Below are 27549 nucleotides of genomic sequence, written 5' to 3'. Positions count from 1 at the left end.
ATTTTTAAAAAAGAGACTATTGGGCGTTATGTTTCCTTGTGAGTGCAAAGGGCGGAAATGAAGTCGCCATGGGTGGCGCCATTTTGGTGGTGACGCTCGCTCCTCCACTGACAGGACCAAAGCCAGAGGAGGGGCGTGAAATGTCTTTTTACCATAGAGGTGCCAAGCCTAGAGCGACGCACCCTTGTGCTCACACTTTCGGTACGGATGTGTTGCCGGAAGTTGAGTCTTTGTGCCGCTCTAGGGCTTTGATAAGGCACTTTAAATGTGCAGCTTTATGGCAGGAGGCGGAATTCTCGCGAAAGGCGGCGGAAGTCTCGCGAGAGGTGCGGCTGAGGCGGCGCTGCGACGGTGACAGCCGCCCCCCCGACAAGATGTCGGCTCTGGCCGTGGCCACGGCGGCAGCCGCGACAGCTGCGGCGGTGACGGCGGCGCGGACAGAGAAGCCGTCCAGCCCGGGCTCCTCGCGGGGCTTCTACTTCAACACGGTCCTCTCGCTCGCCCGTTCGCTGGCAGTCCAGAGGCCCGCCCCGCTGGAGAAGGTGAGGGGAGGTGACGTCATCGAACTGGGCGGTGGCGTCATCGGACTGGGCGGTGACGTCAGAGGGGCTGTCACGTGGGGAGCGGCTGCCAGCTGAGTCTGAGCCCGGTGGGAGCTGCAGGCAGTGCTGGGGCCGCCCCGAGGCTGCCACCCTGTCCACGCTTACCTGGGAGTAAGCCCCATTGACTACAGTGGGGCTTACTTCTGAGTAGACATGCATAGGATCATGCTCTTGTGTAGCTGCCTTATCCATACTTTCCTGGCAGTAAACTCCATTGACTACAATGGTACTTGTGAGTAGATATGCATAGGATTGGGCTCCTGGGTAGCTGTCCTATCCACTTTTTCCTGGGAGTAAGTCCCATTGACTCATTTGGGATTTCTGAATAGACATGCATAGAATCAGGTTCTTAGGTGGCCATCTTATCTGCACATTCCTGGGAGTAAGCCCCAGGAGTAAGACCTTGGTATCCACTGATTTGACTCACCACTGATTTGATCAACCTTTAACCTTGTAATAAGGAAAAAAAACACCATAATCACATTTCCTACCTTCATGCTGTTAAACTGAACCAGCTGCAGGCTTCTCAGGGTTAAGGGTAGCTTTAAAGACACACTTCTGGGTTTCTTGCTCCTCCATTGTTGCCCCAGATTGCATCAATTTATTATTATTATTATTATTATTATTATTAATAATATTTATATACAGTATTTATATAACACTATTATATAACACTATTTATATAACACTATTTATATAACAGTATTTATATACCACTCTTCAACAAAGCGTTCACAAAGGAGTTTACAGAGAAAAATCAAATGACTAATGACTCCTTGTCCCTAAAGGGCTCACGATCTAAAAAGATGCCAAAGAACACCATCAGACAGCCACTAGAAAACATACTGCTGGGGTGAGGAGGGCCAGTTACTCTCCCCCTGCTAATTTAAAGAGGAGCTGAGTGTGGTATAGCATCTATACCAATGCATTCTGAGGCAACAATGGAGGAGCAAGAAACTCAGAAGTATGTCTTTAAAACTCTTTTTCCACTGATTTGGTATCTGCTGATTTTTTTTATCTGTTGGGGTTTCCAAAACAGAATCCCAGTCAACAGCAAGGCACAACCTGCATGCTACATTATGCAGTGTACTCTACAATCTTGGAGTCCACTCCAAGGGAAGTGAACATTTGTTCCCTTATCTCAGGGCTGCATCAGCACTGCAAAGTTGAATAGGACTGAGCCCTTAGATCCCAATTCTATGCAGAGGTGTCACTATGGTTTGAATCACCCTAGGGGTGCAAGAGCTCATTGCATCATCCCTCCATGATGGAGCCCTCCAGTACTAGACCATACATCAACCCTGTGAGATAGGTGGGGAGAGAGAGAGAGAGAGAGAGAGAGAGAGAGAGACACTGGCCCAAGGTCACCAAAGGAGTTTCATGGCTAAGTAGGGATTTCTTAGAGCTGACCCCATCCATGAGGCTGACTGAGTGGCAGATTTGTGGGGTTCCTGCACCCATCTGCCTGCCTGCATCCATGCCTCCTCTTGCTTCCTAGATTCCAAAAAGCAGGGGAAGAACTGAGCAACAGAGGAACTGTGGAGAGTAAGTCCTAACGCTGTAGCCCAGCACACTCCTACTCCACACTTCCTCTTCCACTCTACTGCCCTCGTCCTTTTCAAATCCAGGGAGTAGGAGGAGAAATGGCAGAGGCAGTAGCTGGTGCACCACAGGGTAAGTGGGAGTAGAATTCGGCATAGAGGCATTAGTAGGGTTTGTCACTCGGTGCAAGAGTTCATTGCATCACCCCCCCCCATATGATGGAAGTGGTTGTATAATGAGATGACTCACCACTTGAAAAGGGTTCAGACCATTTAATGGTATTCAGGTCTATCAGTGATGGCCATGTGTCGCAAACTTAGGGGGTTTAGGGTGCTCAGAGTTCTTGGCTCTCAAACCCTAAAGCCCTCAAGACCCCCTGTTCAGTAGTACTGCTACCACCCTGTATGTGCCAGTGCCTCAGTCCAGGGACACTGAGACCTCTAGGCTTAACTCTATCCTTTGCAGGCACTGAGCGCTTTCTCCAATTAAAGCTTCAGTCCTCAAGTTACTAGACCTCAATGAGCACTTGGTAGCTTGCTGAATGGCTAGGCAGGATTCTGAACCTTTGTCCTCAACAGACAATGAAACAACTTGGTAAAAGAGATTTTAGTTTATTAAGTACATAAGGTTACATAAAGTTACAGTAAGGCAGCAAATGCTAGAGGCATAAACATCTAGGAAACATCAGCAATAAAATAATAAAGCTAGCTGGCTATCTCTGTTAATTCCTATCTCTCACCTGGGTCAGTTACTCTTGTAGATCTTTTCGCTCCAGGCTACCTGTGAGGCCAGATCCCCATGGTGGACAACGGGCTCCCCACGTGCAGGATGTTGCACCCAAAAACTCTGTCCAAGAAGGACGGGACACACCCCTGTCACCGTGTCTAAGAGAAGGGCACGTCTGACCAGTAACTCTTAGCTGCTTTCCCCATTGTGTTGGTTTCAGTCTTAAACAAATGCTATGCTCCTTAATCCTGTGCACAGCTCTGAGAAGTGCAGACTGACTTACCGTTACCTTGCTGAACTTGGCTCAGTGGGGTCTCTGGGGTACCCCAAGCATTTGGGTATTCTTCAGTCAAGAGTCAAGAGCAGCCATTTTCAACCACTGTGCCGTGGCACACTGCTGTGCCGTGAATGGTCTCCGTGTGTGCTGCTGGAATTTGGGAGAGGGTCATTTATCAATAGGATCATTGGGGGTGTGAGCCCCCATCGACAGCACAGTGTGCCTTGTCAAAAAGCTGGTGGTGTGCCTTGACCATTTCAGTGCCTTCCCAGTGTGCCGCCAGATGAAAAAGGTTGAAAATCACTGATCAAGAGTATCCAAATGCTTGGAGTGCCCCAGAAACCCCACAGAAACCCCGTCATTTGCGTATTATGAAGGAGCTCACATAGATTGGTGGAAGGCCCGTTTTCAAATCTAGTTTTGACATTTTAATTGGGGAGCAAGCCTTTAATTGCCATCTTTGGAGAAATGAAACAGGACGTGGATGATTAAGGAGAACGCGTTCATGCCTCTTACGTAACAGGCTGCAATTTCTTGCAGAGCTTCCAGTATAATTTGCTAGCTTGCTTCTGGGCTAAGCTACCTAATATGCTTCATCTACAGGGTTGCCCAGTAACACCCTAGAAACGTTGGTTTTTATTGCCATTTTGGATAAAGAAGGTTGTGTTCTAAAGCTTTTGTTCATATTTAATGCTCTTTTCTGGGTTGTTGGGTTTCTTTTTCATAGCAGTGTTTGTGCCTGCAATTAGTTTTGAGCGTGCAGTGAGAATGAAAGGGATCCAAAGGCACAGATCTGGCAGACTGAGTTTCTGTTTCATTATGAAGACTTAAGTAGTAAACAGGCACACCTTCTTGAGAAACTGCAGTGCCTGTATGAAGAAAGTATTGCCCCAGTGCACGGTTAGGCAATCATTTCTGCCTGCAGAGGGAATAAGCTAGTTGAATAACTTGGGTCTGGACTGTGGGATTCATGCAAATGCAGCGAAAGGGCCTCTCAATACCTTGTAAGGCCAACAAGAGACATAGCCTTTCTGTGGATTCGAGCCAACGTCATCTATAAGGGTACGTCACAGCCAAGCTGTTAGTCTTTAAGGTGCCACACAAGATTCTTGGTTGTTTTAGTCCTGGACTAGTGGATTCATTCTGGTGTAAGCTTTTGTGAGCCAAAAACTCACTTTAGGGAAGATGTATGGAGTCATGTGTTCCTCTTTACAATAAGCATTCTCACACATCTTCTTTCTTTTTCCCTGCAGGTTCAGAAGCTACTGTGCATGTGTCCAGTGGATATCCATGGGGTTTTCCAGCTAGACGAGCGTCGCAGGGATGCTGTGATCGCTCTGGGAATCTTCCTGATTGAGTCTGACTTGCAGGTGTGTCTTTACCTTTTTTAAAAGCAGCTTGGTAAGCAGTGAGAGTGCTGGTGCTCTGAGGAAGGCCCAGCGTGCTTTTGCCTGAGGTGCGGCTCGAACTAGATATGAAACCAGCAGGCCTGCAATAGATCACGAAGAACTTGGCTGCGTTTTTAATCCTGTTTTAATTTTTGTCGGTTGTAGTGGGAATAATGCGATTTGCCCAAGAATCCTTCCATTTCTGCACATGTGAGACACAATCGGATTTAAATGACTGTTATTGCTCATGATTGCCTTGCTTCCACTCTGTGCTCCTCTAAAGCCTGCCAGTCTCCTCCGTACCAACTTCATTCTCCACTTCCTTTTCCAAACTAGGGTGCATGAGCAGCAGCAGCAAAAGAATATTGGTTTACCCAGCATGTAATTAATTTGTGGAACTCCTTGCCACAGTATGTGGTGCTTGCATCTGACCTGGATGTTTTTAAAAGGGAATTGGACAGATTGGTATAGGAAACATCCACCCCTGGTTACAAGCTATGATGCGTATATGCAACCTTCGTGTTCTAGAAATAGGCTATCTGAATGCCAGAGACCAGGGAGTGCAAGATGCAGGGAGTGCTGTCTTGTGTGCATCTGGTGGGCCAGTGTGAGATACAGGAGGCTGGACTAGATGGGCCTTTGGTTTGGTCCAGTGGGGCTCTTATGTTCTTACAGCTGTGGTGCCGCTGGATGGATGCCTGTGGGTTTTACTTTGGCATGCTCCTTCTGGCATTAGGAGGTTTGGAGCTGGCTCTGATTGAATGCACCATATTTGATGCCTCTTTTGTAATCATGATCTCTGTGGAAATTGCATGCCTCCTCTGTTTGAGAGAGAGTGAATATCTGGGAGCACATATGCATGCAACTCATACTGTTTAGATTTATTGCTATTCTTTCTATATCCTATTAAGGCATGAAATGACAAAAGTGAGGTGCACAGTCAGCTTCTAAGAAGCAATAGTGGTCTAAGGGCCCAATCCTATCCAGTTTTCCAGTTTCAGTGAAGCTGTGCCAATGGGGTGTCTACTGCATCTTGTGGTGGGGCAGTGGTCACAGAGGCCTCCTTAAGGAGTGAGAACATTTGTTCCTTTATTTTGGGGCTGCATTGCAGCTGCACCGGTGCTGGAAAATTGGATAGGATTGAGCCCTTAGTTCCTGGCTGGACTGGAGTGTTTTAATTTGATGAGCAGCAGATTTAATTGGGTGTTGTAGCTGTGTATTATGTTGAAACTGTGGGACTAATACTTGGACACTGCGTTCATACTACAAACAAGGGAATTTCCCTTCCTTCTCCTTTTGCATGTCATATCTATGCTCATTTTATTTTGTTTACTAATGCCCATTCTACTTCCCTTCCAGCATAAAGATACTCTCATTCCTTATCTTCTCCGGCTGTTGAGGGGCCTTTCCAAAGTACAATGGATAGAAGAAAGCAATTCACGGAAAGGCCGAGGTGATTTTGTTGTCATTGTTTTGTCAACAGGGAAGACTTAGGGAATCATTTTGTTTTGCAGTTAAAATATGAAGCAGAAGTTGCAATTTCACTTGTGCTTTTTCAGTGCAATGTAACTGCTCTTATGTGGTAGGCAGTTGTTTTGTTTTGGCTTTGGCTCTTCCTTGACATTATCAACTACAAAACTCTTATTTTATTGTATTTCTTTCCTGCTGTTCTTCTGTCAAATTGAAGTTGCTTGTAGGGCTTCCAGGCTCTGAAGCCCTAGTTAGGTTCAGAAAGGTTGTTGCTTTCAAACAAGGACCTTCCTCAAAATCAGTAGCTTACAGAAGTGACTGTTTGATGCTCTTCTGGCTGTATAGGAAGGGGGTCTTCGTGGATGCCTGGCCTGTGGCTATGAGAATGCTGGGGAGGTGGCTGGGGCCCACTGGTATGGGTCTTCCCTATGGAATCATGCCCTCTTTGGGACAGTGTTGATTCCATGAGAAAAGACCCACATTAGTGGTGTATAGTTCAGTTAGTTTAAAGAAAGAAAAGGAGGGTGAGGATTGCAACACAAGGGGAAACAGAACTTCATAGGGTGCAACCAATAAAACATTTATTACAAAAATATTTTCTGTGAAAACCCAGAGTGCATTACTAAAATGGTCTTCATCAGAGGGCACAAAAGTTATGCCTCTGACATAGAGTCTGCTATGACTACTGCAGTTAATGGGGATTTTTTGCCCTCGCCAATATCTCTTTCTGGATCCCTGAGTAGAGCAATCTTGCTGAAACATGCTGGGTGTAGCCAGAAAACATTTTTGTAGTAAACTCTGTGTTTGCACGCTTGGAGTTTTGCCACTCCTTTCCTCCTGTTGTGTTGGTTTAAGCCAGTGATTTTCGACCAGTGTGCCTTGAAAGATCCGCAGGTGTGTTGCAGGAGTTTGGAGCACAGTGTTTGAAAACTGCTGAAAAAATCCTCTGGGTTCTGCGGCTCTGTTTCTAGGGCAACGGACTGTAGTGTCCGAATTCCGAAACCTTTATTGGCATACGGGACTGTAGTGTCAAATTGTCTGTCCCTCTTCTTCCATTTAGAGGGACAATTTGTTACTACAGACAGTTGCCTTAAGCTGCAATCCTAACCACACTTTCCTGAGAATAAGCCCCACTGAATAAAATAGGACTTACATCTGAGTAGACCTAGTTAGGATTGTCCCCTTAGAAACAGCAGAACCTAGAAGAGCCTTCTAGAAATGACATCACAAGAGGCAAAACCACAGAGGTTAGTGTGCCATGAGAAGAAAAAGTTGAAAATCACTGATTTAAGTGTTTGTCCAGCTCTTGGTAAGCAGCTTTCATGTGCTTGGGAAAGTGTTCTACATCTTATTAATCATATAGTAGAGCAGAAACAATTACATGGAAAGTCCTTGTGGTTGCTATTGGCTTAGAACCCAATCCTATCCAGTTTTCCTGTGCCGGTGCAGCTATATCAGTGGGGCGTGCACTGCATCCTGTGGTGGGGAGGCAGTCACAGAGTCGTCCTCAATGTATGGGAACATTTGTTCCTTTACCTCGGAGCTGCATTGCGGTTACACTGGTGCTGGAAAGTTGGATAGGATTGGGCCCTTAGTTTATGGGCTGCCTTATAGGAACAATAAAACCGTTGCCTTCTGAGTCCTCTTGTTGCTCCATCTAGCTCAGAATTATCACCAGTGACTGGAAGTGGCTCCCCAGGGTTTCTGACAAGGGTCTTGTCCAGCCCTAGTTGGAGATGCCAGCAATTGAGCCTGTTGCCTTTTCTACCTTGACCAAAGAGCTATGGCTCTTCCTGGATACTGGCTATGCTTTGTAATGGCTTGGAGTTGTAAACCTAACCACAGTGACAAGGTGACTGACCACCTGGAGGTGCTTAAAAACTTGTGCCTTATAATGGTTTTGGAGTTGTCACTGTGGTTTTGATAACCCTGTTCTGTCTTCTAGGGTTGCTACCAGTTGCCGAAAACTTCAGCTTCTGTTTGGTGACCTTGTTGTCAGATGTGGCATACAGGGACGCCACTATACGAGAACAGGTAATATTCACCTGAAGGTCTCAGGCAGTGCAGTGCAAGCACTTCTAATATGCCTCCTTGTATATGTTTCCCCAAAGTGAAGAAGTTACCGCAACATGATCTTGGAATGCCAAGTCATGTCAAAGCTTGTGTGGTCAAATAGCTTAAAGGCAGCTCAATAAAAAGCATCTCTAAATTATGCTTTGACTGACTGCCTCTCTCACAGATGTTGCTATTGAAAGCAGGGGTGTCAAACTCGTACAGCAAGCCAAATAGCGTTCACAACACCTGCTGAAGGCCAGATGTGATGTAATTAAGCAGGAAGTGATGTCATTCAGTAGGTGGTGACCAGAAATAAGCACTTTTTCTTTGCTTAGGAATTCATTAGCTGCAAGAGAAAATATGCAAATCTTGATCATATTTTCATGATTTAGGAGAGCCAAATTATCACATAGGCAGCTCTTTCAGCAGTGATGCACTCAGGTGGTGGTGACAGGAGAGCTCAGTTATCACACGTGCAGGATAAAGAGCTTCTGTGGACTGCATCCAGCCTGCGGGTCTTATGTTTGATACCCGTGGTTTAAAGTATTGATTGGATCATAGATGTATTTTGCTGGTGATTGCTGCATATTCCTAGTTTTGAGCTACAAAATATTGCCCAGTAAACACGCAAGAGATTTTCATAACTTGAGCTGAATTGTTTGCTGTTAAAGCTGCCATCTGGGACCGTTTTGTGAACGAACAGTGAGGGGTCATTTGAACTTATTAAATATGGAAAAACTCCATGGTTTCCACAATGTTTGTGTATGAAGCTAAATTATGAATTGGCATCTTTGATTTACTGTACCCTCTCGGACAAAGTTCACAGGATTTTAAAAAGATATCTGTCTTGATCCTTTTAGGTTTTGGAAGCAATTTTACAAGTCATGCAGGTCCTGCTGGGAATGTGCCAGTCTCCACAGATCCAGGATAAAGGTATTAAAAACCTCACTTATAGCATTTGTGAAATTCAGGTGCGCAGTTCAAAGAGCAATGGAAGCAAGTGGGTGGACTGGATGGGCATCCCCTGCCAATGTACTTCCTGGGGCGATGGCTTCAGTTGACCTAACGGATGGGCCAGCTCTACTCGTGTAGCAGTCCCTCTAAGAAAGCATGGAGCGTCACAGAGCCTTCTGAAATGACCTTTCTTGTTTGTGTTTTCCAGAATATTTGTGCAAATATGCTGTGCCTTGCCTGATTGGGATTTCACGAGCATTTGGCCGCTATAGCAACTCGGAAGAGTCTCTCCTGTCGAAGCTTTTCCCGAAGGTGTCTCCACATTCCCTCAAAACCCCCTGTGAGCTGGATGGGATTCGCAGGCGCTCTTTTAACGATTTCAGGTCCATCCTTCCCCACTCTCTGCTCTCAGTCTGCCAAGAAGGGTCTTTGAAAAGAAAGACCAGCAGCGTATCCAGCATCACGCAGGTTTGCCGAAACTTTTTTTGGAATAAAATATAGGAATTTGCAGCATTCAGGAGCAGACTTTTGGGGCTGCAGGGGAGATTGGGCAAGAGGGCAGGGGTGATCTTCCTCTGCATGTAGGATAAAAGCCATTGACTTCAAAGAATTTAAGGCTGTTGATGCCTTTTGGAATATATGAATTGGAGTTTGCATTTTTTTCCCTAGATAAAGATGGACTTTACAGGTGTGAAATTTATCACTACTTTGTGTGTTGCGTTGTCGTTTTCAGGTCAGCCCCGAACGTGGAGTTCCTCCTCCGCCCAGTTCCCCTGGAGGAACCGCCGTGCAATACTTTGAAGGTAGGTGGTTGTTTTGCAACTCTGATAATACCAAACAGCCTTTAGCCAGAATTGATCTTGGCCAAAACTGGGGTGGGGAGGAAGGAGAAATGGTATAGTAAGGGCCTATACTCTCAGGGTCCAGTTTGAGGGAAGATGAAAGATTTCAAGAAAAATTGGGGGGCAGGAAGCTTCTCCGGTTGACAGCAGTGCCAAATGTGCTGGCATCTGCTGAGCTTTAGATAGCAAAGGCACGATGGTCAAGCTTTCTGAATAACTTGATCCTACATATTTTCTCTCTCTTGTTCTTTTTGTTCTGAAATATAAAGGATCCTACCTACCTGATGGGAGTGCAGTGGATCCTGCTTATTATTTCTCCACCATCAGCTCCAGCTTCTCAGTTTCCCCCCTCTTTAATGGCGTTAACAACAAGGAGTTCTCCATTCCTCTAGAGATGCTCCGTGAGCTGTTGAACATGGTACGTTTGTCAGTTCAAAAACTCTGTAGGATGTACGTGTTTAGGAGGGGAAAAATAACACACCTGTAAAACACCATTGCTCAAAAGTGGCATCTTGTGTTTGTGTCTTTCAGGTAAAACAGATTGTTGGGGATTCCGTTCTCAAGAACTTAGATGCAGTTGTTCCTGAGGTTCTTGAGGTGTGTTACCTTTATGCTGCCTGACTTGTTCCTTTTGAAATGCGCCCCCAAAATTGAGACAGTCTTTGTTCAGATTAGGAAAGGTAGCACTTTCAAAAGACTGACCTGGAGCATTAACAAAATACGCAATAAATATTTGTGCATGTTTGAAAGTTAAGGGTTATTTATAGTGCGAGGAATGTGGAAATAAGTGTTGCATGTTAGCCTGGGTAATGTGTTTTATTTATGCCTCACTATATATTTTTTTAAAAGTGAAGAATTGTGAAGCTTGATCAGAAAAAGTCACTTTTCTCTGGCAATTTGATTGGCTAATAACCAGAGAGCGTGTGGTACGTAAGAAAAGCCTTGCTAAAGCAGGCCGAGGGCCCACCTAGTCCATCTTCCTGTATCTCACTCCAGATGTCTCTGGAGAAGACACAGGCAACAAAACACCTGTGTCCTCTCTCTTGCACCTGGCATTCAGAAATTGGTTACCTCTTAAACCCGGAGGTTGCATAAAATCATCATGACTTGTAACCTGTGATGGACTTTTCCGCTATCAATCTGTCTAATCCTGATTTCAAGGTAATAAGAGTGTGGTATATTGGGTAGAGTGTCTTGGCCTGGTAAGACCCAAGTTCAAATTTCCATTCATTTGTTAAGCTTACTGAGTGATCTTGTCCTTGGGCCTGCTACTTTCCCTTGGCCTAATCTAGTTCACAGGGTTGTTGTGAAGGTAAAATGTTGAGCTTCCAACTGTGGAACTGCACTCTGTGCTATTTTAGGACACAACCCAATATATAAAATGCTGGAGAGGGATAAGTTTTTGTGTTTGTTTCTTGGCATAGGAATTCTGAAAAGTCTCATTGTGCTCATGCAATTTGTGACTCTTGTTTTCACAAAAGCCATGCAAAGGAGCTGAAGGACTGTTCTATGTGTTGCAATAAAAAAAAATTATCTTCAGTGGCTGTATCAGTTTCTGAACTATCAGGTATAACCAAAAATCTTTTCCTTGATCTTCGTGTAGATGAATCCCCATGCAGATTTGTACTACAAAATGTTCAGTGATCCTCTCTACGTTGCCCAGTTTAAGATGCTGAGAGACACGTTATACTATATGAAAGGTGGGTGTGATATTTGATGTCTTAGTGTTAGAATTGAACTTGTGTGGTTTCATGCTTGGTGAGCATGTCTTGCATGCAGTTGACAAGCTGTATAATGAGAGGTTCTTAAGCTGGAATCCAGAACCATCTTAAAGGCTGCATTCTGGAGTCTGCCAGAGATGAATATATAGTGTCTTGCCTTGTAAGAAATCTGCTTTCATCAGTTTGAATACGTGCATGAGGCTTTGTTGTTTGTATATCTGTCTGTTACTTAATTAGTATGACCAAATGTGAAAATTACACTCTTTTGGTTCCTGTCTTTGTGCCATAGAACATATCTGGAATAACCTTCCCTCCCCAACTCTACCGACCCAACCCATTCCTTCTCATAAGATCATACAAAGTTTCCTTATACAGACTAGGCTGTGATCCATCTAGCTCAGTATAGCCCCAGGGTGGCCAGACTTGCTCAGTGTAAGAGCCGCATACAATTAACTTTGAATGTTTGAGAGCTGCAATGAAGCATTTACTCATTATGAACATGAAACTTGTGTTTTAATGCAGTTGACTCTCAGTTTATACCTGACAACTAATTATACAACTTAAACATTTCTTATTTCCTTTTCATATTAATTATGAAGCAAAAAAGCAGCTCAGCCAACATATTTCCGAGAGCCACACATTTTATGTCAAAGAGCCTCATGATTCTTGGTTTGGCCACCCCTGGTATAGTCTGTGGTGCCTTTTAGGGTCTTTCCCAGCCTTAGCTTTTCATGAATGAATGTTCATATTCTACCTGTAAGCACAGCTAGTTGCAGGCCGAGTTGGTGAGATGATTTAAATCTTTGTATCAAGAAACCAGAAACTGGCTAGCCAACAACTTAGCTGATTGCAGCACTCTGTTTGAAGACTCTGATAGGAGAAAGTTTGAACTGTGTTTGAAAAGTGTTTGGTGTTCCTACCTTGAAGAAAGTCCCTTTTGCATTTGAACACTGATAGGCACTTTTTGGATGGAAAGGTTGAACACTCCACATTTGGAATTATGCAGACTGGTATTGAAATTTGAACTGGTTGTATTGAATGGAAATTTTGTGGGAGGGAATTATGCATACTTGGTGTGTTGGTGGAAGTTGGTGTGTCTTATCAATATATACTTATTTCAGCACCAATTAAGAAATTAGAATGTTCTGTGGTCCAACCCACGAGGCTTACTTTTGAGCATAAGAACCTAAGAACAGCCCCACTGGATCAGGCCATAGGCCCATCTAGTCCAGCTTCCTGTATCTCACAGCAGCCCACCAAATGCCCCAGGGAGCACACCAGATAACAAGAAGACCTGCAAGGCATTCTGGGAATTGTAGTTAAGAACATAAGAACAGCCCCACTGGATCAGGCCACAGGCCCATTTAGTCCAGCTTCCTGTATGTCACAGCGGCCCACCAAATGCCCCAGGGAGCACACCAGATAAGCAGACATGCATAGGATAATCATGCCTAACCGATCTTAGGATACAATTCAATGTCTTTTAACCCCTCTCTCTCATGTTCTCTCTGTTCAGTTTATGGCCACTCTGAGTGTTTTTGGTTTTCCCTATCTTCACCCTCTCAGATCTCCCAAACTCATTTGTGAAGGAAATTCATGATTTTGTGCTGGAGCAGTTCAACAGCAGCCAGTCGGAGCTTCAGAAAATCCTTCACGATGTCGACCGGCTACACAACGAGCTGAACCCACTGAAACTGCGCTGCCAGGCAAACGCAGCCTGTGTGGATCTCATGGTGTGGGCTGTGAAAGATGAGCAAGGTGATAACGACATGCATAGTCTTTTCCAGTGTTTCCAGTCATACAGGTGTCCCCCTGTATCCACTTAACCTGTATCCTTGGTTTCATTTATCTGCAGTTCTCAGCCCCTCTATTGTGCTCATGTCTTTATTTGACAATGCTTTGCAAAAAAACTTTTTGCTTTGCTTACAGAACGCTGTGAAAATGGAAGCAAACACCAAGGACACTAGACTTAGAGCTGCTAGATCAGCCTTTTTCAACCACTGTGCCATGGCACACTGGTGTGCCATGAGTGGTTCAGAAGTGTGCCACAGGAATTTGGGAGACGATTGTTTACTAGTAGAGCCAATGGGGGATGTGAGCCCCCCACTGGCAGCATGGTGTGCCTTGTCAATTGCCAAAAACCCGACGGTGTGCCTTGACAATTCTTGTGCCTTGTCAGTATGCCGTGAGATGAAAAAGGTTGAAAAGCACTGTGCTAGATTAACACTACAGAAGGCAACAGAGAGAACTAATAGGAAGTGGAGTCCTGTTGTGCTCTTCCTCTGCTGTTCACTACTTGTTAGGATTCTCTCTGTTGCCTCCTGTAGTGTAAGTCCTGTACTGTTAGTCTAGCAGCTCTAAGTCTAGCGTTCTCAGTGTTTTCTTTCATTTTCACAGTGTTGTTTAAGCAAAGCAAAAAAACTGTGTTTTGCAAAGCCTTAGCAAATGGAAAGAAGTGACTCATGAGCATGATGGGGGAGATATGAGTAGGGTTTGCTGCACTGTTTCTGTTATCCATGGAAGCAGCTGGAACTTATCCCTTGTCCCTTAAGAAGAATGCATCTTCTTAAACCAAAGAGCTTCACATCCAGAAAGCAGCCCCCTATTATGTTGTCCTGCCTCTTTTTGTGCTGTTACGGGCAGGATGGCTGGCCATTTTAGAGTCTTGTGTGCAGACTTGCGTGCTTGTGATCTTATCACTTCAGTGGAGAATCAACTACTTCTTGGGTGATCATTCATTTAAGCCACCAGCAACTTCTGTGGCATGGTGCAGCACTTCACGTGCTCCTGTAATTCTTTGGTCCATGAGAATTCCTGGGCTTTAGTCAGAGGTAACTGAGCACTGGATTGCAACTATTGTTTTAAGTGGTTTGTGAAACGCCCAGTTCAATTGATGAATTTTTCCTAGAGTGACCAAGTGCTTCCAACTGCTACTTCTGTTCTTTTTGGGATGTAACCATACACATCACTGGCATTTAGAAAAGATTTTCTTTGCGATCTGCAAGTATATTCCTTAATGCTTTTTATTTTTCCTTTGGGGAACCAGGGGCAGAAAACCTGTGCATCAAGCTGTCAGAAAAGCTGCAGTCGAAGACCTCCAGCAAAGTGATCATAGCTCACTTGCCACTTCTCATCTGCTGTCTTCAGGTCTGCTAAGAAAATCCCTTTTGACCTTTCCAGGAATCACGTAAACATTCAGCGGCTTTTATTTCCTCTTGTCACAGAGAGAGTGGGCTGGTTTGAATGTACTAAACAAACCGTGTCCTGTTTGTTTTCTCCTGAGACATGGAGTGTTAGAGTTGAACATCCAGCCTTTGCTTGAAAACTTTCAGTGAGGGACAGCCTGTTACTGCACAAGGCGGACTGCTCCGCCAGGCAGCTCTTGCAGTCCGGAATTTTTTGGTTATGCCTAGCCTAAATTTATTTCCCTGTCATTTCAACTTATCACACTTCATCATTTATGTGAAATGTTTTTCTTTGAACTGCAAACATGTACACTTCGGTCCTAGGCAGTCTTTTCAGGGATGCAGAATTCATTACAGATTGAGCATCCCTAATCTAAAAATTGAAGTGCTCCAAAATCCAAAAAATTTTGAGCGCCAGCGCGGTGCCACAAATGCAGAATTCCACTCCTCACTTCAGGTGATGAGTTGCACTCAAAACTTTGTTTCATGTAAAAAACTATTAAAAACATAGTATGAAATTGTCTTCAGGCTATGGGTATAAGGGGTATAAGAAACATAAATGAATTTTGTGTTTAGACTTGGGTCCCATCCTCAAGATACCTCCTTATATACATGCAAATATTCCCAAACCTGTAACACTTCTAGTCCCAAGCATTTTGGATAAGGGATACTCAAAATAAATACTTTATTTTTGGTTTTCAAACATGTAGAGCACAATCCTAACCCACTTTCCAGCACCGACATAAGGGCAATGCAGTTCTGAGGTGAGGGAACAAACATTCCTTTACCCTGAGGAGTCCTCCGTGAGTGCCACCCAACTGCAGGATGCAGCACACGTTCCATTGGTACAGCTACGCCAGAGCTGGAGAGTTGGTTAGGATTTGGGCCGTAGGCACGCAAATCATTCGGGTTTTGCTGTGAATCTGTATGTTGCTATCACTGGTGTGTTGATGCTTTGCTTTCCTGCCGTGTGATACCATCGCTCGCTTCTCCCAGGGTTTAGGCCGCTTATGCGAGAGGTTCCCGGTGGTGGTTCATTCTGTTACTCCCTCTTTGAGAGACTTCCTTGTCATCCCTTCTCCAGTCCTGGTGAAACTTTACAAGTACCACAATCAATTTACAACAGGTACTTTTCTTCTCTCCTAATATTTCCTAAAGTGTGATTACCAATTACATTGCTATCTTTGTTGCTAAAAACTTCGGTTTTCAAGAAGCTTTAACTGTATAAATTAAACTGTATAGACTGTAATGGATGGAGCATTCGATCGCCGAGTTATTACTTTTGCGTAGTACTTTTTGAGTGTACACAACCACATTGTATATTGTTTAAATTATGCAGGGGATGGAAAGAGGGATGTTCTTGCACAGCATCAGAACCAAGGGACATCCACCAAAACTGAGAGGTGGGAGAGTTAGGACAAAAGAAAATATTTCTTTACCCAGAGTGTAATTAATCTGTGGAACTTCTGTGGAACAGGATGTGGTGATGAAACCTTACTACATACCTTACAAAGGGGACTGGACAAATTTATGAAGTTAAAAGTCCATCACAGGTTACAAGTCAGGATGGGTACATGCAGTCTCCTAGTTTTAGATGTAGGCTACCTCAGAATGCCAGGTGAAAGGGAGTGACAACAGGATGCAGGTCTCTTGCTGTCGTGTGTGCTCCCTGAGACATCTGATGGGCCACAGGACTAGAAGCTCCCTTGGCCTGATCCAACTGGAATCTTCTGGTGTAACCTTTGCAACAATTCTGGAAGGCAAGTCAGTATTATTGTCTGCTGTGTGGGAAAAACTGAGGCTGAGAGGGGAAAGGCTGATTGAAAGCCACCTAGTAAGGATTCATTGCTGAGATGAGATTTGAAGCTGGGAGGTCCCGATTCACAGCTCAGGGCCTAATCCTATCCAACTTTCCAGCACCAGTATAGCCGCAATGCAGTCCCAAGGGAAGGAAACAAATGTTCCCTTACCTTGAGGAGGTCTCTATGTTTGCCTCCCCACCGCAGGATGCAGTACATGCCCCATTGGCACAGCAGCACCGGCGCTGGAAAATTGGATAGGATTTGGCCCCCAGTCTCTTAACCGCCATGCTCTCCCAAAGTGGAGATGCAGAAGGTGCCAGGTTCAATCCCTGGTTATATCTCCCAGTAGAGCAGAGAGAAATTCCTGCCTGAAATTCTGGCAAGCTTCTCCCAAGTCATGTTGCATAGTGCTGAATAAGATGACCCAAGGACCTGACTTGGGATAAGTGGGAATTATTTTTCATTCAAAACAGCGAGTTTCTCGGAAGTAGATGCCTTTCTCTATGCATCAAAATATAGCCCAGCGTTGTCTCTGGCTCCCCCTGTCCCATTAGGTGGGAATGACATCAAGATCAGCATCACCAATGAGCATGCTGAGTCCACCGTCAGCGTCCTGTCGGGCAAGAAGAGCCAAGCCTCCATGTACGAGCAGCTCCGGGACATTGCAATCGATAACATCTGCAGGTAATGAGCCGAGCTCAGAGATGGGAAGGGAGCCCTGTCCAGGCATGTTACAAAGAGTGTTTTGTTCTCATGGCTAACAGGCTCAGAAGTGTGGGTTTTGCAAGGCTTGTTTGAGGCATCTCAGTTTAGGTTCTCTGTGGAGCCATAGGAAAAGTTCCTCCATTGCAGCAAGGAAATGGTTTCTGTGCATTTGCCACTGTCCCTGGCAACCTTCAGTGTTTTTCTTCTCACAGTACACTATGGTCTTTGCCTCTTGTGATGTCGCTTTCAGCTTCTGGGTGGTTCTTCTGCAGCTATGTTTCTAGGTCAGCTGTCTATAGTAACAAATTCTCTGTCCCTCTTCTAGGGTTAGGGCAGAGCTGATGGAGGAAGAGGGATTGTCAGTTCGTTAGTCAGGTACCTTAAAAAAGAGTCACAGAACCTAGAAGACTTCTTCAGTGATTTTTTTCAATCACGGACCTGCCACAGCACACCCACTGAAAATCACTCATCTGTGGCTTCAGTGGTGAAGGAGGATTCTTGCTCATCTGCCTGCCCAGTTCCTGGTTTACTGGGAGGCAGCAAGGAGTAGGTGGCAACAGCCAGTATGGTTTTTTCCTATTCCCTCTACTATTTGACAATTCCTGAGTGTCTCAGCCCTTGATGCAGAGTTTGGAGGACAGGACATCTGGGAATTGTAAAACGACACTGGGGGAAGAAAAAAGACCATCTGTTGCAGCCACTGGCCCTTCCCTCGTAACCTGTTAAGTGTCCCCATGGGCAATGGTTTACAGACCTTGTTGCCTTAGCATAAGTCCTGGCACATATCTGACCTGTGGCACTACCTCAAGTTTCACCCTCCCAGGAGCCCTTCTCCCCCTCTTTCCACAACCTGCATCACCTTTTTGTTTGTTGCTTGGTACAAACATTTTGTTTTCCTATCTTGAAATGTCGCCGACTGCCACGCACTCAGATGTTGCACAAATCATTGTCAACATGGTTCACTTTAAAGATGAACTGGTTTATTGTGGTATGGACAATACTGTGCGTTATAAATAAATCTTTTTTTTTAAAAGATGCCACCAGGCTTGTTCTGTTTGCCACAACAGACGTAACACAGCAGTACATTCTGATATTTGTAGCAAAGCTTTGTTCTTCTTGGTAGTTAAGGGAACAAAATGATGCCAGGTTTGGTAGGCAAAGTGAGACTTGTTAAAGGTGCTACTTCCACTCAAGACCTTCCTGAGTGCTAGCAAAACCAGGCTTAGCATAACAAGTTCCTCTTGGGGTTGGTTCGCACACTGTATTGGGTCATTCCTGGTCATTCATCGATCATATGTGCAACATTACATGTTGAACCATTTAATCTGCAGGTCTCGAGTACCATCCTTCTTGCTACTGCTTAGTGCTTTTAGAACTGAAATGTGTATGAACTGAAAAAGGGGAGGTCTTCATAGCTGAATTTTTGACAGTGCTTATTTTCTCTTGCAGGTGCTTGAAAGCTGGCCTGACTGTAGACCCAGTCATTGTCGAAGCCTTCCTGGCTAGTTTGTCCAACCGGCTCTACATATCTCAGGAGAGTGACAAGTAAGAAATGACAACATGATATTTTCTTGCTGGGTAAGGGGCTGATCTGATGGTAACTTTGCCCTATCTTTCTGCCAAGGGTGAAAGTTTGGGTGTAAAATTCTCATGTGTCTTTGTAAGCCTGGAGGAAATGAGGCGATGCATCTTATGGGTCTCCTGTTAGTGACCATATGCTCAGAGGTTTTCAAAAGTGTGGGTCAGGCATTTATTTTTACGTCCTTCTCTATTCATGTCTTTGGACCAAACAGCACATTACCTTCAGCATGTTTTTGGAAGCGCTGACAATAGTAAAGATCTCTGTTGGCTTCCTCATTGGAGCATCTTGAATGCCTTCATTTAGATGCAGAAGGGAGGATATAAATATTTTTAATCAAGAAAGAGTTGTGTGTATGTGTGTGTACAGGCTTCCCCCCATATTGGTGGATCTCGCATCCGCATATTCACTTATCTGCAGTTCTCTGTGCCCCCCCATAACCCCCACGCCCATTACCTATTTGTCTTCCTTTACGGTGGCACCAAACACTCATGTCTCTTCCTTTGCAGGCAGCCTGAAGACTAGACAAGGGAGTCAGCTTCCTGCTAGCATTCTGGCTGTCTCCTTCTTCTAGTGTTTAGGCTACCTGCTTGTTACTTTCCTCTTCTAGTGTTCTGCAGAGGAAGAGACATGAGTGCTTGGCACCACAGTAAATATAGGATTCTCTTATCTGAGGTTTCAATCTCTGTGCTGCCAGGAATGTATAGGGGGATACCTATACACACATACATACACAGACCAAAAAGCAGCTCAAGGATGTTTAACTTGTTCCTTGCATGCCATTTTCTTGTCTTCCCCTTGTCTTCTTCTGTTTGCTGCAGATAATTATTTGAAGGCAAATAATGACCTTTGGAAGGGGGGGGTAATTAATCCTCCTATTAGATAAGTAGAAATAAGACTGGTTTATGAGTTCACTCTGTATATTGACATAAGCCGTTGTTCACACCTGCTGATATTGGAAGCAGGAAGAGACAATTTGTTTTTATTTAAATTAAAAAAATGCATTTTAAAAACATTTTTTAAATGGTTATGCGAACATAATTTTGTTGTGTTCATGTCTTGCTAGGGAAGCGCATCTAATTCCTGATCACACCATCCGCGCACTGGGGCACATTGCAGTGGCACTGAGGGACACCCCAAAAGTGATGGAGCCGATTCTTCAGATCCTTCAGCAGAAGTTCTGTCAGCCACCTTCTCCTCTTGATGTGCTGATTATTGACCAGCTGGGCTGTTTAGTTATCACTGGAAATGTAAGAACAGGTGGACTGTCTCTAGTGTACAGCAGTACCTTGACTTTCATCATTTTGCTCTTTCAGCCATTTTCAGTTATAACCACATTTAAAATTTTGTTCAGATACTTTTCTCTTTCATTCAGTTTCATCCACCTTCATCAACATTCTTATGTCTATTTTTCTTTCATTTCTGTTGTTTAGGTTTCACACACATTGGCATGTATTACATAGTTATTTACATTTTTCGCCAGCCAAAATCTGCAGGCTAAATAAGGCTATGCTTTGATATGTATCCATTTTTTACTTTCATCCATGCTCTGGTCCTGAATCAGATGAAAATGCAAGGTCTGGCCATACTCGATTCTTCGGAGACCTGTCAGTTTCATTGAAAGACCCTTGATTGACTTTGCTGTGCAAAATAAAAATGCATGACTGCATGTACTCTTAAGAATATTTATATACAGCTTTCAAACAGCTTTATATTTATTTACAGCTTCTTATTTATATTACAGCTTCTTGTTCAAAAGCTGTATATAAATATTCTTAAGAATACTTGCAGTCATACATTTTTATTTGTATGGTTTGATTGGCTGTGTGTACACACTCATTCGCTACAGTGAGATATTGGATTGCTTCTATCCTAGATGGCACTAACGTGGTATTGGACAAATTCACGGACAACAGGTTTATTAATGGCTACTAGTCATGATCCTGTGCATATGTAGCTGTGCATATGAACACAGTGAAACTTGCTTCTGAGTAAACAAGTATAGGATTGCAGTGTAAGAAATCTAGGGCACAATCCTAACCAATTTTGCAGCATTGGCACAACTGTGCCAAAGGGCTGCATCCTGCAGTTGGGGGGCAGTCATGGAGGCCTCCTCAAGGTAAAGCAGTGTTTGTTGCCTTTCCTCAGAGTTGCATTATCCTTAACTCAGCGCTGGAAAGTTGGTTAGGATTGTGCCCTTAGTCATTCTTAAGTCCAATGGAGATCAGTGAGGCTAAGCCTATTAATTTCAATGGGATTTAAGCATCTTATTTTGGGGGGGATAAACCCCTATGTCTTTTGGCTGTGCCATGCGACTTAAAGGATTCTCGGTCTCTGAAACTGTGCTATAAACTTTTCCCTCCAGATTCCCTGGTCAGACTGGATAATTGCCCAGAGAAACTGAGTAGGTCCCATCACAGTAGAGATTTAGATGGAAAGTGTTCATTACAGACTTAGAATAGGCTAGAAATTCATCTGTAATCCTTGTGGTATATTGATCTTTCTTTCAGGCTTTAGTACTCACGGCTTATTTCCTTTTTATTTTCATCCAGCAATATATTTACCAGGAAGTCTGGAATCTGTTTCAGCAGATCAGCGTTAAAGCCAGCTCAATTGTGTACTCTGCCACGAAAGACTATAAGGACCATGGATACAGGTAATCATTGGAATATTTCACTTGAACATACAGATATGTGCTCCTCCCTGAAACTTGTTGGGTTTTTCCCAAAAACGTTTGCAGAATACCAGCTTCCACATTTTTTAATATGGAAGCTGGCACTGATTTCTACAGCTTCTGCTGGTCGGTCACAGTGGGGAAACAGGATGCTGATTGATGTCAGTCTTTGGCCTGTTCCAGCAAGGCTACTCTTACATTCTCATTGGTACCTGTACTTTTCTTTCTTTCTTTCTTTCTCTCTCTCTTTCTTTCTCTCTTTCTCTCTGTCTCTCTGTTTCTTTTTCTTTTTCTTTGTTTCTCTCTCTCGCTTTCTTCTTTCTCTTTCTCTCTCTCTCTTTCTTTCTTTCTTTTTGTTATTTCATTATTTGACCCTCCTTATTAGATCCCTCCTGCCACTCACATTTTTTCCAGTTTTTTTTCTCAGTTTTTCCACATTTTTTCCTTTTGATATCAGTTTTTTTTAATGCCGGCAGTGGTTGGTCTCTCTTAATGCTTCCTGTATGCTACCGTTAGCAAACAGTATGCCATATCCATATCCACAAGCATACGTTTAATGTTTTAAAATGCTTTTCAAACTCTGAGTCCCTTCTTCAGGTTAACGCAGAGGTTCCCAAAATCCTTTTCTGAATAACATTTTGAGTTGTGGGCAGATTGCAAAGCAGAGGCTCTGCTTGATGAGCTGAGGGCTACATGTGCTTAGTTTGGCCCCACCCGCCCTCACTGTGGGGTTTTTCTTCAATTTTTAGGGTCTCAGTCCAGGAGTGAAATTAGAAGTAAATGCTGATGACATCGTCATGTAGTGCATTATCGTGTCATCGGCACTTCTGGGTTAAGCAGCTGGCAACTGCAGGGTTAACGTCTTACTAGTTTTCATAAATCCTTCATGTATTTGCCAACTTTAGAATGTTACCATTGCCTTTGTATTTGGTACTGATTTAATGCTGCTGAAGACAAGCTAGGAAATATTTCATCTAAATGTTGAGTTTATTTTTCTCTCTCTGTATTTTTTATCACCAGGCACTGCTCCTTAGCAGTCATTAATGCTTTGGCTAACATAGCAGCAAATATCCAGGGGGAGCACCTTGTGGATGAACTACTGATGAACTTGCTGGAGCTCTTTGTGCAGCTTGGGCTCGAAGGGAAGAGAGCCAGCGAGAGGGCAAGTGAGAAAGGTCCAGCGCTTAAGGTAAGCTGGGACGTTCAGCCCTCTGTGGATCTTCAGGATAAAAGCTGGTTGCACTGAGTGCTGCAGTCTTGAGGCTGGTTTGCTGTGGGATCTTGAGCATGGCCCAGAGCTGACACACATACACACAGACTGCCACTGTCATGGGTACATGCACGTGTGTAGACGGGGGGGTGGGGGTGGAGTTCTGGATCCTCCTATAGATTCTATAGATCTGGGATCCTCCTATAGATTCCCATACTACTGAAAGGTCTGGGATGTAGTTTTTAAATGAAGGGCAGTCGTTTAGCCCTCCCCCCATGGATGCCAGCGGATACTGCAGTTGAATGCAGTTGAAATAAGTGAGAAAATAAGTTTCCCAACCTTTGAGCTGCAAAATCGCGCTGTTTTCAGGGCTGCCCGGCAGTCTCCTGTTCTTCCAGAAGCCACTTCTAGATTGCTCAACTGCCTCCCTGGCTCACAACAGAATGGATTGCACAATGCATTCTGGGTGAGCCAGGGCCAAGGGAGGGAGGGGGTCATGCAACTTGGAAGTGGCTCATTCACCTGGAAATCAGTGGAATCCAGACCCGCAGATACAGATGGATAATTGTATAATTTCAGAATAGGAATAACTGGCAGGAGAAAAGAACACTCAAATGAAGAAATTTAAAGTCAATTGTTCTGGCTATATAGTTTCTGTGGGGCAGGGCTACAGGGGGAGCGGTATCATGGCAAGTCCCTGACACTTCAAATGTATCCCCTGCACACAGTAGGAAGGAACCCTGTAATGTATGGCTGCACTCTCAGCCTCCTACCTGATTGTCTGGTTCCACAGTTAGATTTCATTTCTCCTTTTAATGTAATTGGTAGTATGATCTCTTTAAGCCGCTTTGGCTTCTGGGCATAATTGGTGGCTTGCCCTGATTAAAATGGCAGTTATGCATTCCTACCTCCGCACTGCCTCACTTACAAAGTGTTTTTGTGTGGATTTAGTCCACCTGCTTTAGTATCATGTACAGCTACAGCAGCAGCCATCCAAGATCTTTGCCAACCTTGACACCCAAGCACCTTTTAACTAGTAATTCCAGGGCTGAAGGTGGGGCATCGCACATTGGACTTACTCTGCCCTTGAGCTACGACCTCGCTCAGTCACTTCAGAAAGAAGGACATCAAAAGCTGTTAATTTTCTTTTTTACCCGCAGCAATGAATAGGGGTCTGGCAATATCCCTACGATGTGGGGTAAGAGGTGTGTTTGTATCGGGGGCAGAAGCCCTTGCACACAATTGCTCCTTGCACACAACTACATCCAAGGTCTGCTGAGTTTAAACCACCCCCAAATTAGCCTAGATGGGCCCATCGGCTACAGGCAGGTTCCCCCTGAGCAGTTATGGTGGTGGTTCCCAAGCTGTGTGCTACAGCATCTGAGGGTGCCACAGTAAACTCATAGAGGTGCTGCAGGATGTCTCCGGTGGCCTTCCTGGCTCTCCCAGGTGCCACCATCCAAAACGGAAGCATCCAGGAGAGGTGGGAAGAAGAGGCCGCCACAAAAGAAGGGTGCTATGATCGCAATCTGTTTGGAAACCATTGCATTATGGGAAAAGCAGAGGGCCCATGTTGTTTCCTCAGACCTGTGTCAAATAGATCAGAACTTGTTCTGCCATTGACTTGATCTTTTGCCTGTGAAGTGTTGGACAACTCACATTACTGGCTTTGTATTTCATTGGATCCCAGTTCAGGCTTTTGAAGATCCAACTGTAGCAACAGGGCAGTTAGTTTGCTATACATAGACTATATGTGAGAAGCTAAAGAAGACTTGAACATGAATATAACTTGATTTTTTTTTTCCAACTTAAGAAATGCTCACGATCCTTTTTCTCCCCCACTCCCCAATTTTTTAGGCATCTAGCAGTGCAGGGAACCTGGGTGTGCTAATTCCTGTTATTGCTGTGGTGAGTGTTTTAAAGACTCTTTTGTTTACAGTTTTGAAGTAGCACATGGTGTTTGGAAGCTGTATGTTTGATAACTGGAGGGAGAAAGTTAACATGAGAAGGAAGAAAGATAACGAGCATCTTTCTAATGGAGAGATTTGCTGAAAATGTGTCTGAGTAATCTTGTCAAACTGGAGTAAACTAAGTGTAAACTGAGTCAGACTGGTGAGGTGTAGTGACCTCTTCTACAATGGTTCCTGCTATGTATTCATGCTGTAAACCTGCGATTTTCAACCGCTGTGCCATGGCACATTGGTGTGACATGAATGATCTAGAGGTATGCCGTGGGAGTTTGGAGCACAGCAGTTGAAGATCACTGAAAAGCTGTCCCGGGTCTGCAGCTCTGTTTTTTGGGCAACTGTCTGTAGTAACAAAATTTTACAAATGCTAAGTAGTATTACTGTCCTTTCAATTTGGAGCATGGTGTGTCAAAGAATCGAGTGGCAAAGAGTTCCACAAGTTGCTGGGAAAATGGTGCGTAAGAATAAAACTGGGAGAAAGAAAAATCCAGCTAATAGGGAATGACAGTTTGTGTATTAGCAGAATAGCAGATGGTTTCTGAAGTATGCAGGTCTCTGTTCCTTTAAGTAATAGTTTTTTAAAATTATATCCTTCCTGTTACAATCTCACAAGGAAGTGCCTCAAGGCCCCGGGCTATGTGTATTTTAGACCTTTGTTCTGAGATTAATTGTGTGCACTACCCTCATGCTGCACTGGCTTATAAATGGAGGCAACTCAAAAAAGCAGTTGTTTTCTGAAACTGGTTAGAAAAATGTTGCTTAAATTAGATTTTAAAATATGCTTTTGCACTGCACTTATATACCTGCGCTTTTTTCCACCGCAGCCATTAGTCCCTCAGCAAATACTGCTACGATCTTTAGCAGAAGTTAATGGTTACATTAAGGATCTATAAACAAATGTTTGCTTTTCTTGCACAATTTATGAAGATGATGTCAAGCTAATATTGCGTTTGCTTTTCCACTTAACCTTTCTGTGAAAGAGGCCCTTTGAGAAGAGGAATGCTGTTCCTACCTGAGAGTGGGTCAGTTGCACGAAACAAGGATTGAGACCCAAGTTCAGATCCTGGTTTATTTTGAGATTCTGGCTAGAAAGAGTCAGAGTTATCCAGTTTAAATATCAGGGCCACTCTTGTCTTGCTTGAAACAAAAATAGGAAATAAAATTTCTCTTAGCCCTCATGTGTGGAGGGAATTTGGGAATGGGTGGGAGCAGCACATATACATGAGGCTAGGGCAGTAGTTCCCAACCTTACCTGGGTCACGGCACTTCAGCAGCCTCTTCTTCCTGGCTCAGCTGGGCACTTCCATTTTGGATCTCATGGATTCTCACAAGATTCAAGATGGCACTGTCCAGAAAATAATCACTTCCGGTTTTGTGACAAAAACAGGAAGTAGTTTCCCCCCCCTTTTAACAGCACTTTGAAGTTTCCAGGGTCTCAGGCTTCCCAGACCCTCTACAGAGCCATAGCAACCCTCAGGTAAGTTAGAAAAGTCCCTTCTTCCCCGTGATCGTCCTGATCACATCTCTACAGTCTCTGTCGCCCTGCCCATTAAGAGAGTAACTGCAGAGCTTCCCTGGCTGAGGCATTGCAATGCCCCAGTTTGGGAACCTCTGGGCTAGGGAATGTCACACAAACCATGATTCAATCCTGGCTTCCGTTTGTGACTGAACTGGCTCAGTGTATGCATGTTGTGTTCACCTTTTTTTCTGGTGGAGACTGTCCCCCGTTAGGAAGAGAATTGTGTGAAGCAGATTGAAATTCCTGCTGTGGTAACTCTATTGGCAGTTGTCAGAATCAAATTATTTATATTGAATGTTCTGTATGATGAGACCAAATTGCTGCTGTCACCATTTCAAATTTTAAAGGTGCTAAAGCAAACAAAAGCTGCATGGGGTGTCAGTTTTGGGTTTTTCCATCACCTTTTTCTTAAATACATCTGAACTTTATATCCTGTTGACTGTACTAAAGCTGCAATTTTATGCACACCTACTTTGGAGTAAGTCCTGTTGAAATCAGTGGCTCTTGTTTCTGAGTAGTCATGCATAGGATTCCATGGCAGGGCTGCAATCGTGTACGCGCCTAGCCCCTCTCAACTGAATGGGGCTTGCTTCTGAGTAGACATTTGTAGGATTGCAGTTTCTTATGTGAAGATGTTTTAGATCAGCCATGTTTATAGCTTCATGTGCATTCCTTAACCCCCCCCCCCAAAAAAAAAAAAAAAAAAAAGAAAAGCACAAGGCAGGCTAGGATATCTACATTGTTGTTTGTTGCATAGGCTTGGAACCAAACCCTTAATGAGCTGCAAACCTGTTAGTGCAAAGTGCAAATTTGTTCTTTCTTGGACAAGTAGCATTTTAGAGTGGATTGAAGTCCATATATCTGCACAGATTCTGCAGAAAGGCTGCAAGATTCAGGTTCCTGCTATAAACACCACACTGAGCATATCCATCATTTTGATGCTGTTCCTGAGGTTACGCTATTTGCATCCTATCCTGTTTGACCAAATTTTAGCAAACTTTACTGTGTAGCAATAGAACCAAGGTCGTAAACCAATACTTTTCAGGCTCTGATACATCATGATGTGTCAAGTGGCACAGTTGCCTGCTTTGTATGCAGAGGGTCAATTCTTGACATCTCCAGGCAGGTAGGGTAGAGGATAAATTCAAACAAATGCATGTTTGAAACCTTAGAGACATGGTTTCTCTAAGCCAATCAGTGATGGCTGATTGGCTTAGCCATCACTATCACCGCCAATAAAATGATGGCAATCAGTGATGGCAAGGCTGAGCTAATTGAGTAGATGGGCTCATTCAGGAGGCAGAGTCCTGTGTTTTGAATTAACTCTGGTT

General features: G+C 44.1%; 1 protein-coding gene across 1 annotated transcript in view; it reads left to right on the top strand.

Annotated features, from left to right (window-relative positions):
• Positions 1-358: 358 nt before the first annotated feature.
• Positions 359-27549, top strand: part of PI4KA (phosphatidylinositol 4-kinase alpha) — an 81109-nt gene continuing 53918 nt past the window's right edge. Inside the window, exons 1-19 of the mRNA XM_066609565.1 lie at positions 359-542; positions 4401-4517; positions 5895-5988; positions 7951-8039; positions 8921-8993; positions 9223-9482; positions 9748-9817; positions 10126-10274; positions 10388-10453; positions 11460-11556; positions 13144-13335; positions 14624-14724; positions 15759-15888; positions 17119-17248; positions 18719-18814; positions 19915-20098; positions 21401-21504; positions 22543-22711; positions 24590-24640. Of these exons, the coding sequence (XP_066465662.1) occupies positions 375-542; positions 4401-4517; positions 5895-5988; positions 7951-8039; positions 8921-8993; positions 9223-9482; positions 9748-9817; positions 10126-10274; positions 10388-10453; positions 11460-11556; positions 13144-13335; positions 14624-14724; positions 15759-15888; positions 17119-17248; positions 18719-18814; positions 19915-20098; positions 21401-21504; positions 22543-22711; positions 24590-24640 (2340 nt within the window). The 5' untranslated portion in view covers positions 359-374. The remainder of the gene's footprint in view (positions 543-4400; positions 4518-5894; positions 5989-7950; positions 8040-8920; positions 8994-9222; positions 9483-9747; positions 9818-10125; positions 10275-10387; positions 10454-11459; positions 11557-13143; positions 13336-14623; positions 14725-15758; positions 15889-17118; positions 17249-18718; positions 18815-19914; positions 20099-21400; positions 21505-22542; positions 22712-24589; positions 24641-27549) is intronic.

Source organism: Tiliqua scincoides, chromosome 14, assembly GCF_035046505.1.
Source record: "Tiliqua scincoides isolate rTilSci1 chromosome 14, rTilSci1.hap2, whole genome shotgun sequence".
NCBI classification, from domain to species: Eukaryota; Metazoa; Chordata; class Lepidosauria; order Squamata; family Scincidae; genus Tiliqua; species Tiliqua scincoides.
The sequence above is the reverse complement of the archived record's forward strand: the minus strand, read 5'-3'. Positions and strand labels throughout refer to the sequence as shown.